General features: G+C 36.1%; 1 protein-coding gene across 1 annotated transcript; it reads left to right on the forward strand.

Moving 5' to 3' along the window:
• The first annotated feature begins 3642 nt into the window (after window positions 1-3642).
• Window positions 3643-13760, forward strand: Yellow-b (L-dopachrome tautomerase yellow-b). The gene is made up of 6 exons (XM_071724032.1): window positions 3643-3809; window positions 7828-8105; window positions 8743-9155; window positions 9437-9614; window positions 11808-12019; window positions 12663-13760. Exons 2-6 carry the CDS (start codon window positions 7832-7834, stop codon window positions 12999-13001), a joined length of 1416 nt encoding a protein of 471 aa, XP_071580133.1. The 5' UTR covers window positions 3643-3809; window positions 7828-7831; the 3' UTR covers window positions 13002-13760.
• The last annotated feature ends 764 nt before the right edge of the window (window positions 13761-14524 follow it).

Genomic DNA, 14524 nt, shown 5'->3' on the forward strand with positions numbered 1-14524 from the left:
TAATCCGCAAAAAAATCCACAGAAAAATCATGAACGTTGTAAACAAGAAGTATCCAACGCTCAAATGATTGCAGGTACAAGTTGATACGAGTAAATAATTTTGCAATTTTTCTCGTCTCGATAGAATCGATAATCGAAGTTTTACTTTCAAACCATCTCAACCATCGTGTCTTGCATAATGTGCATTGTTGGTAAAGCGTTGGTTCGAGAGATGGTTTAGGAATAAACTATCAGAAAAAATTAGTCGACTGATGCGACGTTCAGCCACGGGCAAGAGCAGCGAATTGCAGACACTCCTGCGAATGCCGATGGCATAGTTCGAAAGTCAAATGCCATGCTGCCTTTTCTGCGAATCGATAGGTGCTTCGCCGCACAGGTAAGCCTGTGCATCGATCTGCCCGCGCGATATCTAGGCCGACGAATTTTCCTTTGTTCCTCGAAACGCAACAGCTGGATCGCATGTCGTTGGGCGTACGGTGTAATTCGGTGACCCCTTCCTCTGCAGTTAAAAGGATATCCGGTTTCAGCCCTATGTACGTATCGCCGAGGTCGACATTCGCGATAGTATAATCGCATAATGTGAATGGACTGGTAGTATGAGCGAAACTGTTGTATTTTTCATTCATCAGCTGTCGTTCGCTCGTATCGTAAGATGCGATAATAAACGATAAACGCGAGAATGCAATAGTTAGAGTCTCATAACTTCATTATCGCGATATGTTTCATGAGAGCTTTTTCGAGGTTTCTTAAGATTATCGATAAATATTACATAAGACCGTCGAAATTTCTCTTTTTTTTTTAAATTAAACTAGTTTGACAATTTTCGCTTTCAACAATATTTTAAAATAATATACTATTATTGTCTTTAATTATAAATAATTAGTTTTACGCACGCAGACGATCTGCGAGATTTTGTAAGATTATTTTTACAATTTATTTTTAAAGGAAATTATATTTTCTTGCGTCATGAATTTTTTTTATTATATGATTAATTCTTTATTGATACCTTAATATTTATTTTGTTCTGTTAATTTTGTTTTTATTAAGTCATATTTATCTGCACTATATCTTTTATTGGCGAAGACATTGTTCAAATTACAAATGCGACGACATCAGAACACTAATTACACGCCGGAGGAAAGAGCTGCTTTTCCGCTGATTGAACGTTTTGATTAATGTTTATCATCCAGAGGCGAGCCGGTCGTTGGTCTGAAACGAGCTTTGCTCGCGGCAGTCTTTATCGGGATTATTTAATCGACCCGAAAGAATTGGGCGCCGTAAATTGCGCGGTTGAAATATGCGGGCACGTCTTCCGGGTGTTGCTGATAAGGACTTGCGCGGCCGACTTCCGAAAGCTTAGACTTTTTTCAGGTTGATCAGAAGCCGAAGCTGATTGAACTACGCTTCACAACACTTCTCAAATGACGCAAAAATGAGGAACAATTAGAAAATGTTTTGATTAAAGCTTCAGGGATTAAACTGACAAAGAGATCGAAGAAAGTTTTCAATCTCGCTACACTAATAAAAGATTAGACGGGGAGGAAAACGAGGCGAAAGGAAGAGCAAGGTCTTCAAACTTACAGAGGATGAATCCAGGTGAATAGGTGAACCGATCGATCAACGGTGAACGGCAGGACGAGCTAATCGACACAGTGCCGAGCGTTGTTTAATCCGCAACCTGTCATCTGCGCCCGATGTAAGAGAAGAAACCAAGTAAAATTTAATGTTTCTAGCACAGAGAGAGAAATCGTCCAATCGATATTGTTAATTATTCAAATTAATTATAAATTTTTTGGATCGTAATACGATGAATATATACGAGATATGTGTGTCAACGAGCGAGCCAGCTTTGTTGTTTTAAATAAACATTTCCGGTGATTAAAATAGAAAACCGATAATTTAGAATTTTATTTAGCTCGGCAATTTATTTAGAAGTCATTAAACATGTTTAACAAAAGAGCTAAACGATCTAAAAACAAGTTAATGAGTCATGTACCGCTGATAATCGCGAGATGCGATCATCGAGGTTAACGAGGTCAACAAGCAAATTCGCCATTGAGGCTGACTGGCTAACTTTTATCTCTCGAGTTCCAAATTAGTTTTATCTCTTTTTCTTTCTTGCAGCATAGTGCACAGGCCTAGACGTTCCATGCACGAGCGGAGACGACGCGAGGGACGACGGTCGTACGGCACTGACAATCACGAAAGTGAAAGCCAGGTGTAATACACCGCCAATCGACCTCGAAAACGCGTAACACTCCCGCGAGAGTAGCAACGCTAGAGCTCGGGAGAGATATTGCGCGATGCTGAAAAGGCTAGAAAAATGCTCAGGCGAGCCACGAGCGATAGGACAGAGATCCTCGTTCCCTTCTCGCGCGCGCGCGCTTCGCATCGAGATGCAAATAACGCGCTAATCTCACGGCGACGACGTTTTCTTCATTGTGCGCTTGGATAATAATCGTCCGCGGACTCGCTCACCCGGATGAGAAGGCGACGGGCATTGTGACTCGCAACTGGAGAATTTCCTGAGTCGCGTTCTCCAGTCCTATCGTTGCCTTTTGTTTTATTTATTTATTTCTTTTTTTTTTATTTATTAACTTTGTCGTTATGTCCACTCGCTTTAACGGCGATTTTGTTTTTTTATTAAGTAGCAAATAAAGCGTAGCGGTAGTGATACCGAAGAGAAAGTATAGCTTGGTTGGCTTCGGACGAGATCAATTTAATTGTAATTAGTTTGCAACAATGCAATTATAGATAATAACGGTTGTGTAATCTACTGGAGGATGCGTTGTTATGTCTACGTTATTTTTTGTCTTATTTGTCACTGAAGAATAATACGATAATATATTTTACTTGATGTATGTGAACGTCATTCTCCTAAACATATAATGTAATAAATGGAATGCCATTAATATAACTCGTGTTATTTACAGAAGCAGTTTTATCATTTTTCCAAGATTGTTGAGTTATTTAATTATTCGAAATATTTTATAATCTAAAGAGGCGATTTATGTATATTTTCGTCATACTATTAAATATTAAAGGATAAAATCAATACCTTGAGTTAAATAACAAAACAGTATTGTTTTAACTTCATTAATTCAGTTAAATTAATATATTCGACATATTGAGTAAGAACACATGGCGATTCGACCTATATAGGAATGATTAAAAATGACTCAAATATAATTTGAATATAATTTGACGCTATGACTTTAACAGTGCACTTTTTAATGGATTTTGCTTTTCAAAAGCCGAGGAAACCTTATCTACTTCTGAGGCATTTCGTAGACAATTCCAATTACATACAGTAGATCTCACTATCCTTCGATAGACTTTTTTGCGATTATTCTCACTCGCTGTCCTCGCGCGTTAACTGGATCAATGAAATTTCCAAAGGTGTCAACCCTAAGATATCTCAAGGAGTCCAAGTGACAATTACCGCCGTTATACTGCGGATTGCATTATCGATCACCTATTTCTTCGCGATCGCCGCTTGTCCTCGCTCGTTAACTCAATTAATATAGGCTCGGCACTTCCTTCTTCTTCCCCCGCGCGATTCTTTGTCGCGGCGAATCGACGGACGTGGCCGACAGGTTGGCCGACCGGATCTCCAACGGTACCGTACGGCCGTACCCCAGGAAAAGCCGAGCGCGGCACCGCACCGGCCAGATTCACGCCGCCACGCCGTCCAATTCCCAGTTTGTCGCGCTTAACCGGTGCGCGTGGTCCGACCTGTCGCGCCGTTCTCTCTCTCGCGGAAGAAACGTTCGAGGTGTAGTGGTCACCCAGGATCGAGCGGATCAAGTGTAAATATTTATTAATACTTTTTCCCCTTCTGTGCCACGTGGATTTCCTCCGAAGCGTCAATAAATGTAAAATTATGAACTTAACAACGCGCGTGAAACACTGCAAAAGTACACGCAAGAGATCTGCCAAAGATATTTGAAGAGTGTGAAAAAATAAGCTTAAAAAGAGTGTTTGATGTTAAATATTAAAGAATGAAATTTAAACAAATACCTTGAGTTAAACAACATTTTGTTATTTTTAACTACCATGTGTGTTGAAATTTATTATTTTAACTCCATTGGTTTAGTGTATGATGAGTATAATTTGACACTACGAATTTAACAGTGAAGGATGTCTACAAGTTGCTTATAAGCTAAAAATACATATCCTTCACAATTACGTAACCCTGTTGCGTAATTAAACCCATAATCAGTTTGCATCGAATTAACATTTAAAATAGAATCTTCAATAAAGGATACGGTTTAATTATTACTGACGAAGAAAAAGATTATCTCAGGATGATCTTCAATTTTATTTACATAAATTTTGAAAATATTTATTAATTTCCATTATTATCTCATTACTGTTCGCCATTTTTTCTATTGTTCTAATTATTTATCTAAAAGTGACTGGACCTCCTGAACAAATTATTTTAGTGAATTTCGAACTCGTGAACTTTGCCGTTCTTCCATTCGATAGACATGTCGCCGCTTTTCGATCAGCTCCGTTTCCGTCGAGGAATGAAACGAGTTTGATTGGCATATTTAGTTGGCGAGATAAAGTGTCTACGCGGGGGCGGAATGCGGTTCCGCAAAACCGCCTGACGGTCAAAAATCGCGCGAAAGTTCGCGCCCGCAAAAACCCGTGCGAGACCAGTTAATTGTACGTGGAAACTCTTGTTGACTTGACAGAAAACTTCGTTCCATTTCGTCGCAAGCATTTTGCCCTACAAGGCTGTGCCATTAGCTTCTAGCCGTACTTTCTACTCGAGGCAGAAATCGCGCGTGCAATTTGAGGCGAAACTCAAGCGACGCGAAACCGCGTTTCGATACGTGCGTGTTTTTTTTTCCTCGCCGCGGAGCAATCTGCGATAATCTGAGAAAATTGCAATTGTGCTAAAAAAAAACCTCACGCAGCCGCGAACGATTGTAGTCGTAATCGTTATGTGTCGATTAACAGTGAGAGAGATTAATGTCAGCATTAAATTTTTACCGGCGGTACAATACGATAAATAACATGTAATTCGATTTACATAAACCGAATATTTGTTAATAATTTAATAATTTATATGAACAGATCAATATGCAAAGATAGTGGTATTGTATGAAAAAAAAAAGGATTTAACGACGCGAGAGTCTGTTATGCATATAACGTTATCGATTGGATGTATTTGGTATTTGGAAATATCCGGTCGACTGAATAGCTGAATGAATTTCAGATGGAACGTACTGATATAATGCACGGTGTAAATTATACGGAGTTGCGTACAAGGCTGGGTATGTAGGTAACTCTCCGGTATGAAATAACATACATATGTATCGGGCATGAGAGCGCGGTTGCTGTATCATTTAGCAGGTCGAATGTAAAGCGGTCGAAAAATCGATTGCTTTCTATTTTTCCGTTAACCGTGTTACGAGACGCTTGTTAAACATAGAAAATCTGTCGCGGCGATTCTGTACGTTCCACTGAAACAAAATTGCAGCTCTCCTCTCGCGAGAGAAAGGACATTGAATTTTAATGGCGAATAACGTCGTTTCGATTAAAATTCACTATTTCGTCACGCGAATATGTTATATGTTTTTTACCTCGTTTTGCAAACATTTCTTTTGTATGTAAATTTGTCGCTATTAATTATAAAAGATCGAACAGTTCAAGAGGAGACGAATAGAAGAGTTTGAAAAAATCACTATTCAAACAGAAAATTAAAAATATTGCATTATTTATATGAAAAAATTGAAATATTTTGATTTCTAATTTATGATGCTTACTAATTAATTTATCATGCTCATAATTGCAATTGTAATATTGTGACAGCATTTAAGATTATATTATATTCTATGTAATTTCAACTTTTAAATTAAACTTCTCGTTCTTATTGTTAATTCCTAATTTTAATTTTAATTTCAATTACTAATCTTTAATTTTAGTCGCTAGTAAACACATAAACGCTTCTCTAGTGATGTTGAATCATAAAGATACGCTTGAACGAGTCTCAGTTAAGTAACGTTACTTAAAATTACAAATGACGTTCTATGAAAAAACTGCTAACGGGTCAGCAATGACCTTCGACGATCCTCCAGCAATCACTCGACTGATGACAAATGCAATAGCGAATTATCAGTTCTTGGTGTAAATACCATGTTGGCACTCTTAGATTATTCTTGCGTTAGTTTTCTTGTTTGTATAATGACGCACCACAGGTATTAGGATATTATAGCGACTTGAGTTTTTGAAAACCATTTATAAAATATCCGCATGGAAATTATACTTTCTGAGATCATATTTAGAAATCATTTCTGCGAACAAAATTTTAAAAAATTATTAAATGTTTTGTTTAAATCAGCTTCGAGTAAATGCTCCTTTAATTAAGTGCGATACGTTAATATAGTTTTTAGTTGATTTAAGAATTTCCATAAATTAAGCTTCTGGAATAATCAAGCAATATTAACTTTTCTGATTGACACAAGTAATTATTTAATAATATGTAGATTTAATTAATTCAATAATAATTATAATTATTAATGTTTCGTCGGAAGAACTTAATTCTGAATTTATTTCAATTTATTTTACTTTTGACTTCTGATATTGATTAAGGTTTTCCTGGCCTTTCACCTTATCGATGAAAGAAATTAAAATTTGATGACGAATAATCGCGCGATAAAGATTGGACGATTTGTCTCAGAAAAGTTTTTTCAATGATCACGCTTCGGTTTAATATGTTTCTTCGTACTCATTCATCATATGCTTGGAGAAGAAAAACTTGGAGACCGCCCAATTTCTGTAAGCATTGACTCCAGTACCGTTGTTTCCACGACCCGTTACGTCATTGAAATGATATAAAAGAGTCAAGACATTTGTGAAACACATGCGAGATTACTATGTTGATTCTCTTTTGATTACTTTGCGGATTCTTCTTGCTAGAATAAAACAAGATATTCCTGCGTGAAGTAGAGAATAAATCAAATATTGTTACGTAAAAATTTATATTTTAAATAATCACACACACACACACAAAATCGCAAGATAAAAAAATTTTAAAGTTATATAAACTTGAAAGTTAAATTTTAAATAATAAATTGAACAAGTAAGTCGTGAATTGAATTGAATAAATGAAAATAATTAATTGTGACGTAAAAGATTCGAATATAATAAAAATAAAATATAATATAATGCGATAATATTTTATCATCAGCATATCTGACAGGCCAACCAAAAAATTCCTCAGCATCTATGATGCGTATTATTAAAATACATGAAATTTATTGAAATTTCAACATGCTTTACATTTTAAACTTAAACATTTATTTTGGACAATAAAGCCAGAAAAAATATTAAATTCACACTCACCATTATTGATTGCTCATCATTTATTATTCATTTTCGTTTCGCGAACGATTGTCTTTCACACGTGGGCGTTGATAGACAGACCTCATTTCCGCGACTTCACAATTAGTCACGCGTGCGTATTAATTATTAGCGAGTCGCGGTAACTATGTACCGCGAAGGCCGTCAGCTTTCAAGGAAAAACTGGAAATGCAATCGCGATCTATCTCCTTCAGGATTCTTATTTATGCCTGTATGCCTGTAACTAAATATAGACATCAATAATGAGTAGCAATGTACAAACTCCCAAAACTCACGAGCTTAAATTAATATTAAATTTATTAAACGTTATTCACATCTAATATTAAACTTAATAGAAAAATGTCAGATTTAATTTCAATTCGAGGAAACTTGAAACAAACTGGAAATATTAATTTTTCTTAAGGAACGATCTAGATTTATAACGAGGTAAATTGCGTACGATATTCTTATCAGAGTAATGACAATGCGGTGCCGGGCGTCGTCGATCGTCGTCGCAGCCGCGTTTCTGATCGTCCTGCTGGACGGCGCGATCGGCAAGCTACGGGTCGCTTACCGATGGAAGCAGATCGATTACGAGTGGCCGAACAACGACATTAAGAGGCTCTTCCCGGATTACAAGCAGGAGGACAATCTACCCTTGGGTCTGGAGGTGGCCGGCGATCGGCTCTTCATTACGGTGCCGAGATGGAGGCAGGGAGTTGCTGCCAGTCTCAATTATATTTGGCTCAACGGTGATTAGTCTTATTCTCAAAATTACAATTACCTGCTCAAAAAGCCCTGAGGGACAGCGTAATTGTTCGTCTAACATGATATAATTTACAATTTTATGACGAATGTTCGAGGAATCATTAATAATTTTAATTATATTTATATTAACCCTTAAAGGCTACATCTCAAGTCTCAATCACTTGAGACTCTTCAAAAATTGATGTTTTTAGACAATTTAATATTAATCATTGGCAATTTTTCTAATTCTATTATATTCTCCAATCTTTTCCACCCCTATTTCATATATAAATTCTTTAACATTAATTGGTTGATTAGATCCAGCTTTATACGCGATCAAAAGTCCATATGCGAGGTCCATATATGGACCATGTAGATTTTAAGGGTTAATAATATTCTTCTCATAAATATAAACAGATTTAAATACTCTTTGTTATTTCTTTCCAATTCTCTGATGTCTGTTAAATTATTTTTCCATCGACTCGTATTATATAACTGCTAATTATTAGAAATAAATCTGCACGCGAAAATTTTCAAAAAATTTTAAATTGAAAGGAAGACAAACGGAACTTGATTGACAAATCTCTTTCCTTTTCTCCGGGGGTCGTCATCATGGTTATATCAGAGCTCGTTGGCTTTCAGACACGCGCGAGTCGCCACCCTTAATCCCGTATCCTTCCTGGGAGGCCCATCAATACGGCGCCGCCGGCGTGCCGGAGATCGTCTCGACGTTTCGCGTGCGCGCCGACCGTTGCAACCGGCTCTGGATCCTGGACACGGGGTTGACGGACATCCTGGGCAACCCCGAGCAGCAGGCGCCGCCGGCGTTGATCGTCTACGACCTGGCGACCGATCGTATGCTGCGCAAATACGTGATACCGTCCGACCAGAGGACCGCCGATTCCCTGTTCGCCAACATCGCCGTCGAGGATTACTCGTGCGAGGACTCGTACGGCTACCTGGGCGATCTGGGCGGCCCGGGTCTCGTCGTCTACTCCTGGAATCTTCGCAAGTCCTGGCTCGTCAAGCATCACTCCTTCCATCCGGATCCGATGGTCGGTGGAGTTCAGAAATGCACGCGTTTGTCTTTCAGTTTATTTCTTTCCGATCTGTTCAAAATACGTTGACGCGAAGCTAACGATTATGCATAAATAACTATTAATTTTGATAATCTTCAATTACGCTAGTCGCAGTAAATTTATTAGTTTTACATGTAATTCATTAATTAAGAATACTTATTGATATACAATGGGCAGAAATCTTTGATAAATCGAGATAAACGCATTGTCTGAGCGAAGTTTCACAGCGAGCTCGAATGGTGTGTTGTCTTTCTCAGGGCGGAGATTTCAAGGTGTCGGGAATATCGTTCCAATGGAATGACGGCCTGTTCGGGATGGCTCTCGCGCCGACTGGTGATGGTTACAGCACCATGTACTACCATCCACTCTCCAGCGGCATGGAATTTTCCGTCAGTACAAGGTTATTGCGCGATTCTCAGCGTGCCAGTGCTGCGGGTATGTTTTTAAAAAATAACATCACACGCTTGCGAAAGAAGGATGATAAACACAATCCTTTGACTATCGAGCAACGAGCTCCTATTATACTTTATTTCACGTGCGATTGCCTCTTCCTAAAAAGAACTTTGGTAACTGCCGGTCACATCCGAAGATCTTTAGTCGTTTTGGTTTCGTAATTTGATCTAAAAAGATCTTTTTGTTTTATTTGTATTGATTTTTGTTTTCTATATTTTAATATTAAATATTTAATATTTAAATATTTGTGAATTAAATACTTTACGGAGCTATATTATCAGAGCCATATAATTATTCAGATTCTAGAATTCTTTAGAAATATAAATTTAAAAAAAAGTTGAACAAGTTTTTTATACATTTTAAGAATATCTATAAATACAAAAAGGCAACAACGATTAATAAATCAAATAAGGGTCTGAGAGTCACAACAGGAGGTGTTCATATTGAAATATATTAAAATTGAAATTAAGATTTACAAACGTTTTGATCTGTTATTTGACCATCTTTGGTATAATAAAAGTAATTTAACAATTGAAACCCGTAAATAATAAAAAAATACAGTTCACAAATACGTATACATTAAATGTTCATCGCAAACTCGTAGATCATACTAAAACAATAAACGTAAATCGTGTTTCTTTAATGTGGAAGTGACATAGTAAAAATTGTAATTATATAAAAAAAGGTTTACTAATATTAACGTATATAATCAAAATTAAAAGTAAAAGATAATTATGAATACATTGAACAAAAATTTATTATTTGCAAGAAAATAGATTTCTTTGAATTTAGTTTCCTTAATTCAAAGAAGTATTGGGTAGATTTAAGAAAACATTGTTCTGAGTCTACATATTGTATGTAAGAGTTGTGAAATGAGGCTCTCAAATATTCTCTGTACAGTGTCATGTTATAGGACTGTAACTCATGTTATTAAAAACCAGAACAATATTGACAGATAGACACGAGAGAACGTGTTCTCACATATAAAGAGGGAAGGAAAAGAGGGGAAATAAGGAAGCGTAAGGAACATATGATGCTAATGAATGAGAAACAAATTCAAAACCGGAAGGTATTCAGCAAATGAAAGTTGAGCAGAAAGGGGTTCATCATTTTCTTCCATTTATTAGATGCTAACCACGATTTTAATTGGGAGAATGTTCAGATTTTAAACCACGAACCTTCTTTCACACGGATAATATTATTAGGTTTTCCAGTCCTGACTGAAAATGACGTTTTTCTCTAATTAAAGAACCTTCTTTAAAAATTTAAAAAGAACAGTCTCCGAAATGATACATATCAAAGATCAAATCGCCGTATTAAACAAATAGAATGATGCCGAACTTTTGTCTGATGAGTACCTTCCGGTTTTGAATCTGTTGCCTACTCATTATTTAGGCCGGTATTCATACATAAGTACTATCCCGCTATAGTCATTTCATTGTAGCTAGATGGAGTCTTAAGACTGCCTTTGACCAGACTTAAAACGATCTTAAATATAAGATTAGATTATGATTGCCGCCTTTAATATGATCTACGGGTTTGCGATGAATACTTAGAGCGAACTATGCGTATTTGTGAACTTTATTTCTTGTTATTAAATTACTTTTATTACACTGAACATTATCTAATAACAGAAGTTTGTAAATAACAAAACGTTTGTAAATTTTAATTTTAATATAATATTTTGACACAAACACCTTGTTGTGACTCTAAGCCCTTTATTTATTAGTAGATTTATCTTAAAGACATTAAAAAATCATTTATAATATATAAGATGATGTATGATTGTTCTAATTATTTCACGTGTTTAAAGGCGCTTTTTCTACATTGTATCTTTTTAACAATCAGTTTTAAATGTCTTACTAACTAAAATTAAAATTAAACTCATAAAATTTGCTGGAATTTAATTAAGTCTAGGGAGTAAAATTAATTGTATTATTTGAGTAAGCAACTAAAGAAATGTTTAATCTCCTATTATTCGGAAATCATCGTCTCGACTTACCAAAGAGAAGGTCAACTTAAAGAATTTATCGCTTAAGCTTAAAGGAATATAAAGGAATAGATCGCTTAAAGTAAAGACAAATGAAATATAGCCTGGGATTTCACACGTCATCCGAAGGACGAATGTTTTACGTGAGGTGTTTGTCAAAGTCTCATTTCACGCGTTTGTCACAGAAACGTCCCACGAATTCCAAACGCTGGGCTCGCGTGGGCCCAACGGCCAGAGCAGCGTCAGCTTCCTGGATCCGAAAACCGGAATTCTCTTTTACGCGCTTACGAATCTAAACGCCATCGCCTGTTGGAGACCGCAGAATAAATTCACCGTGCAGCAGCAGGGCTACGTCTATCAGGATAACGTCACCATGGTTTTCCCCAACGATCTTAAGGTAATCGCGAATCTATCAAAGGCTTGACGACCATTACTCAATCACCAATAATAAATTATTAGTATTGTGTGCGTGTGCGTGTGCGTGTGCGTGTGCGTGTGCGTGTGCGTGTGCGTGTGCGTGTGCGTGTGCGTGTGTGTGTGTGTGTGTGTGTGTGTGTGTGTGTGTGTGTGTGTGTGTGTGTGTGTGTGTGTGTGTGTGTGTGTGTGTGTGTGTGTGTGTGTGTGTGTGTGTGTGTGCGCGCATTAACTATAATTACCTATTATATACCGCAAGTTTTAACGGATTATATGTCGTCATCACGCATCATGAGTTGCCAAAGCAATCGCGATAGGAAAATTTTACGTTTATTTTTTCCATTAACGCTAAATAATTTTGATAGTTTTAAGAGAAAAGTAGAAAGGCATAATCTAGTTATAACTGGAAATAATCATCCGTTATATTTTTATTTCCGAAAATTGTGATTAATTAGTTCAACAATGGCTTAGCAAACGTAATTCTCATGCTTCTCGTGTTTTTATCACTCGTGAAATTATGAATAAATAAAGCATTGATGTCTTTGATAAAACACTTTAATTTTATTAATATGATTTTTTCCATTTTTTTCGTTTATTAATTTTTAATCAATTTATTACTTCAACAGGTCGATCGGAATGGCAACTTGTGGATTCTCTCCGACAGACTGCCCGTCTTCATGTACTCGCAGTTGGACCTGCACGATTATAACTTTAGGATACTTATGGGGTCGACCCAGGAACTCATCATGGGTACGGTTTGCGGATCGACATCGTTTACGCCTTACTCCACGACGTCGATTTACGATCACAGAGATCACATAGATCACATAGATCACAATAATCACATTGATCACAGAGATCACACGATGAGCTTGACGCCCAGGATCGGAAACTCTGCCGGTTCCGTAAAGACAGAGATCGCGACCATGATGTTGTTGATATGCCTGAGCAAAGCTCTTGTTTGAAGAGCGACTACGAAAAATTTGGGGATGATAATTAAAATAATAGAATTAGAGATAAGATAAAAGTAAAATTAAGAGCAAATGTAGATAGAGATAGAAAGGGCGAGAGGATAAGGGAGAAGAAGAAAGATATGGAATATTCATTATATTAATATTATTTCTTTTATAAAACGATTTCCGTAATTTAGAATAATCTTCAATGAAGTGAAGTAACTGAATTGACCAAACAAAGTTTTATCGATAATGTATAGAACTATCACTTATCGTAAAAATATGGAAAACTGATATTTATTTAACTGCGGTTACAAAATTAGAGCTATCATTCCTATTATCGGAAACTTATTTATCATCCAATTGCTTCACTTGAGCTTATCTTTTAAAAGTCCGAAAAATGTAGCGTATTAGTAATCATCCTAATTATATAATCCTATAATTATAATATTTTTATTTGATTACTACAAATATATATGTATTTTTAGAAGAGTTCAGATTGCAGTAAAAAGAAAAACACAAAGGATTGGTACAAATTGTTTAGATCGCGATCTAGTGAATAATGGACCCATATTAATTAGATAGCTTTCACGTGCACAGTACAAGCGTTTTCTGATTAGACGTTCGTTTCCTCGTTTGTTTATCTCTCGAGGAAATGTTTCTCTCCTTCGTCGAGTATACTATTGTTATTTACTCACGCTAAAACTGCCATTATATTTACGTGTCAGATGTAATATAATATATACCATGAGAAAAAAGAAGTATCTCCAATCCAGTGATGATTTCTTTATCTTCCTCTTTTTCAACGAAATGCTGTACAGTCTAATCTTACATTTATTATATCACTCTTTGTCACATTTTGATTACTAACAGGGAACGGTCGGAAGTGTCTAGCACCCCTTTAAGTTTGCCGCAAATGTCCGGAAACACCCTATACATATAATCATGGAAGTATAATCATGCAATAAATCTAATTATTTTTTGATACTCTACGGTCTACAACATATCTAAAGCCCATAAAAATTGGTGAGGGACACTTCCGACCGTTCCCTTTATAAGATTAAATATATTTTCGTACACACAGAAAAATAATCATTCTACAGCCAAGAAAAGCACTTACTTATTTTATTTTACTTCGTTTAAGTAAGTTTTCTTTTAACCAAGAGTATTTTCTTACTAATAGTTTTCAAATATTTTGACACATGTCAAGAATATTGTTTTGAGTAAATATAATTCTTTTACAATGACTTTATGGTAGATTTGCGGATATATACAAGCTTACCACTTAATCCGCAAATATACCATAAAGTCATTGTAAGAATTACATTTACTCAAAACAATATTCTTGAGAAGTAAAATAAAATAAGTAAAGTGCTTTTCTTGGCTGTAGAATAATTATTTTTCTGTGTGTATATTTGATTCTCTTTATCGTCAAACTCTCTTTTATTTCTAGGAATTATAATATCTTCGAATATTCTATTTTGTCGCATGACGTACTTATTGCTTTATCGCGTATCATGTTTATTTCACCCTGG

The sequence above is a fragment of the Temnothorax nylanderi genome, unplaced genomic scaffold, assembly GCF_030848795.1.
Source record: "Temnothorax nylanderi isolate EJ_2023f unplaced genomic scaffold, tnyl_v1.0 TNYL_tig0691_pilon, whole genome shotgun sequence".
In the NCBI taxonomy this organism is placed as follows: Eukaryota; Metazoa; Arthropoda; class Insecta; order Hymenoptera; family Formicidae; genus Temnothorax; species Temnothorax nylanderi.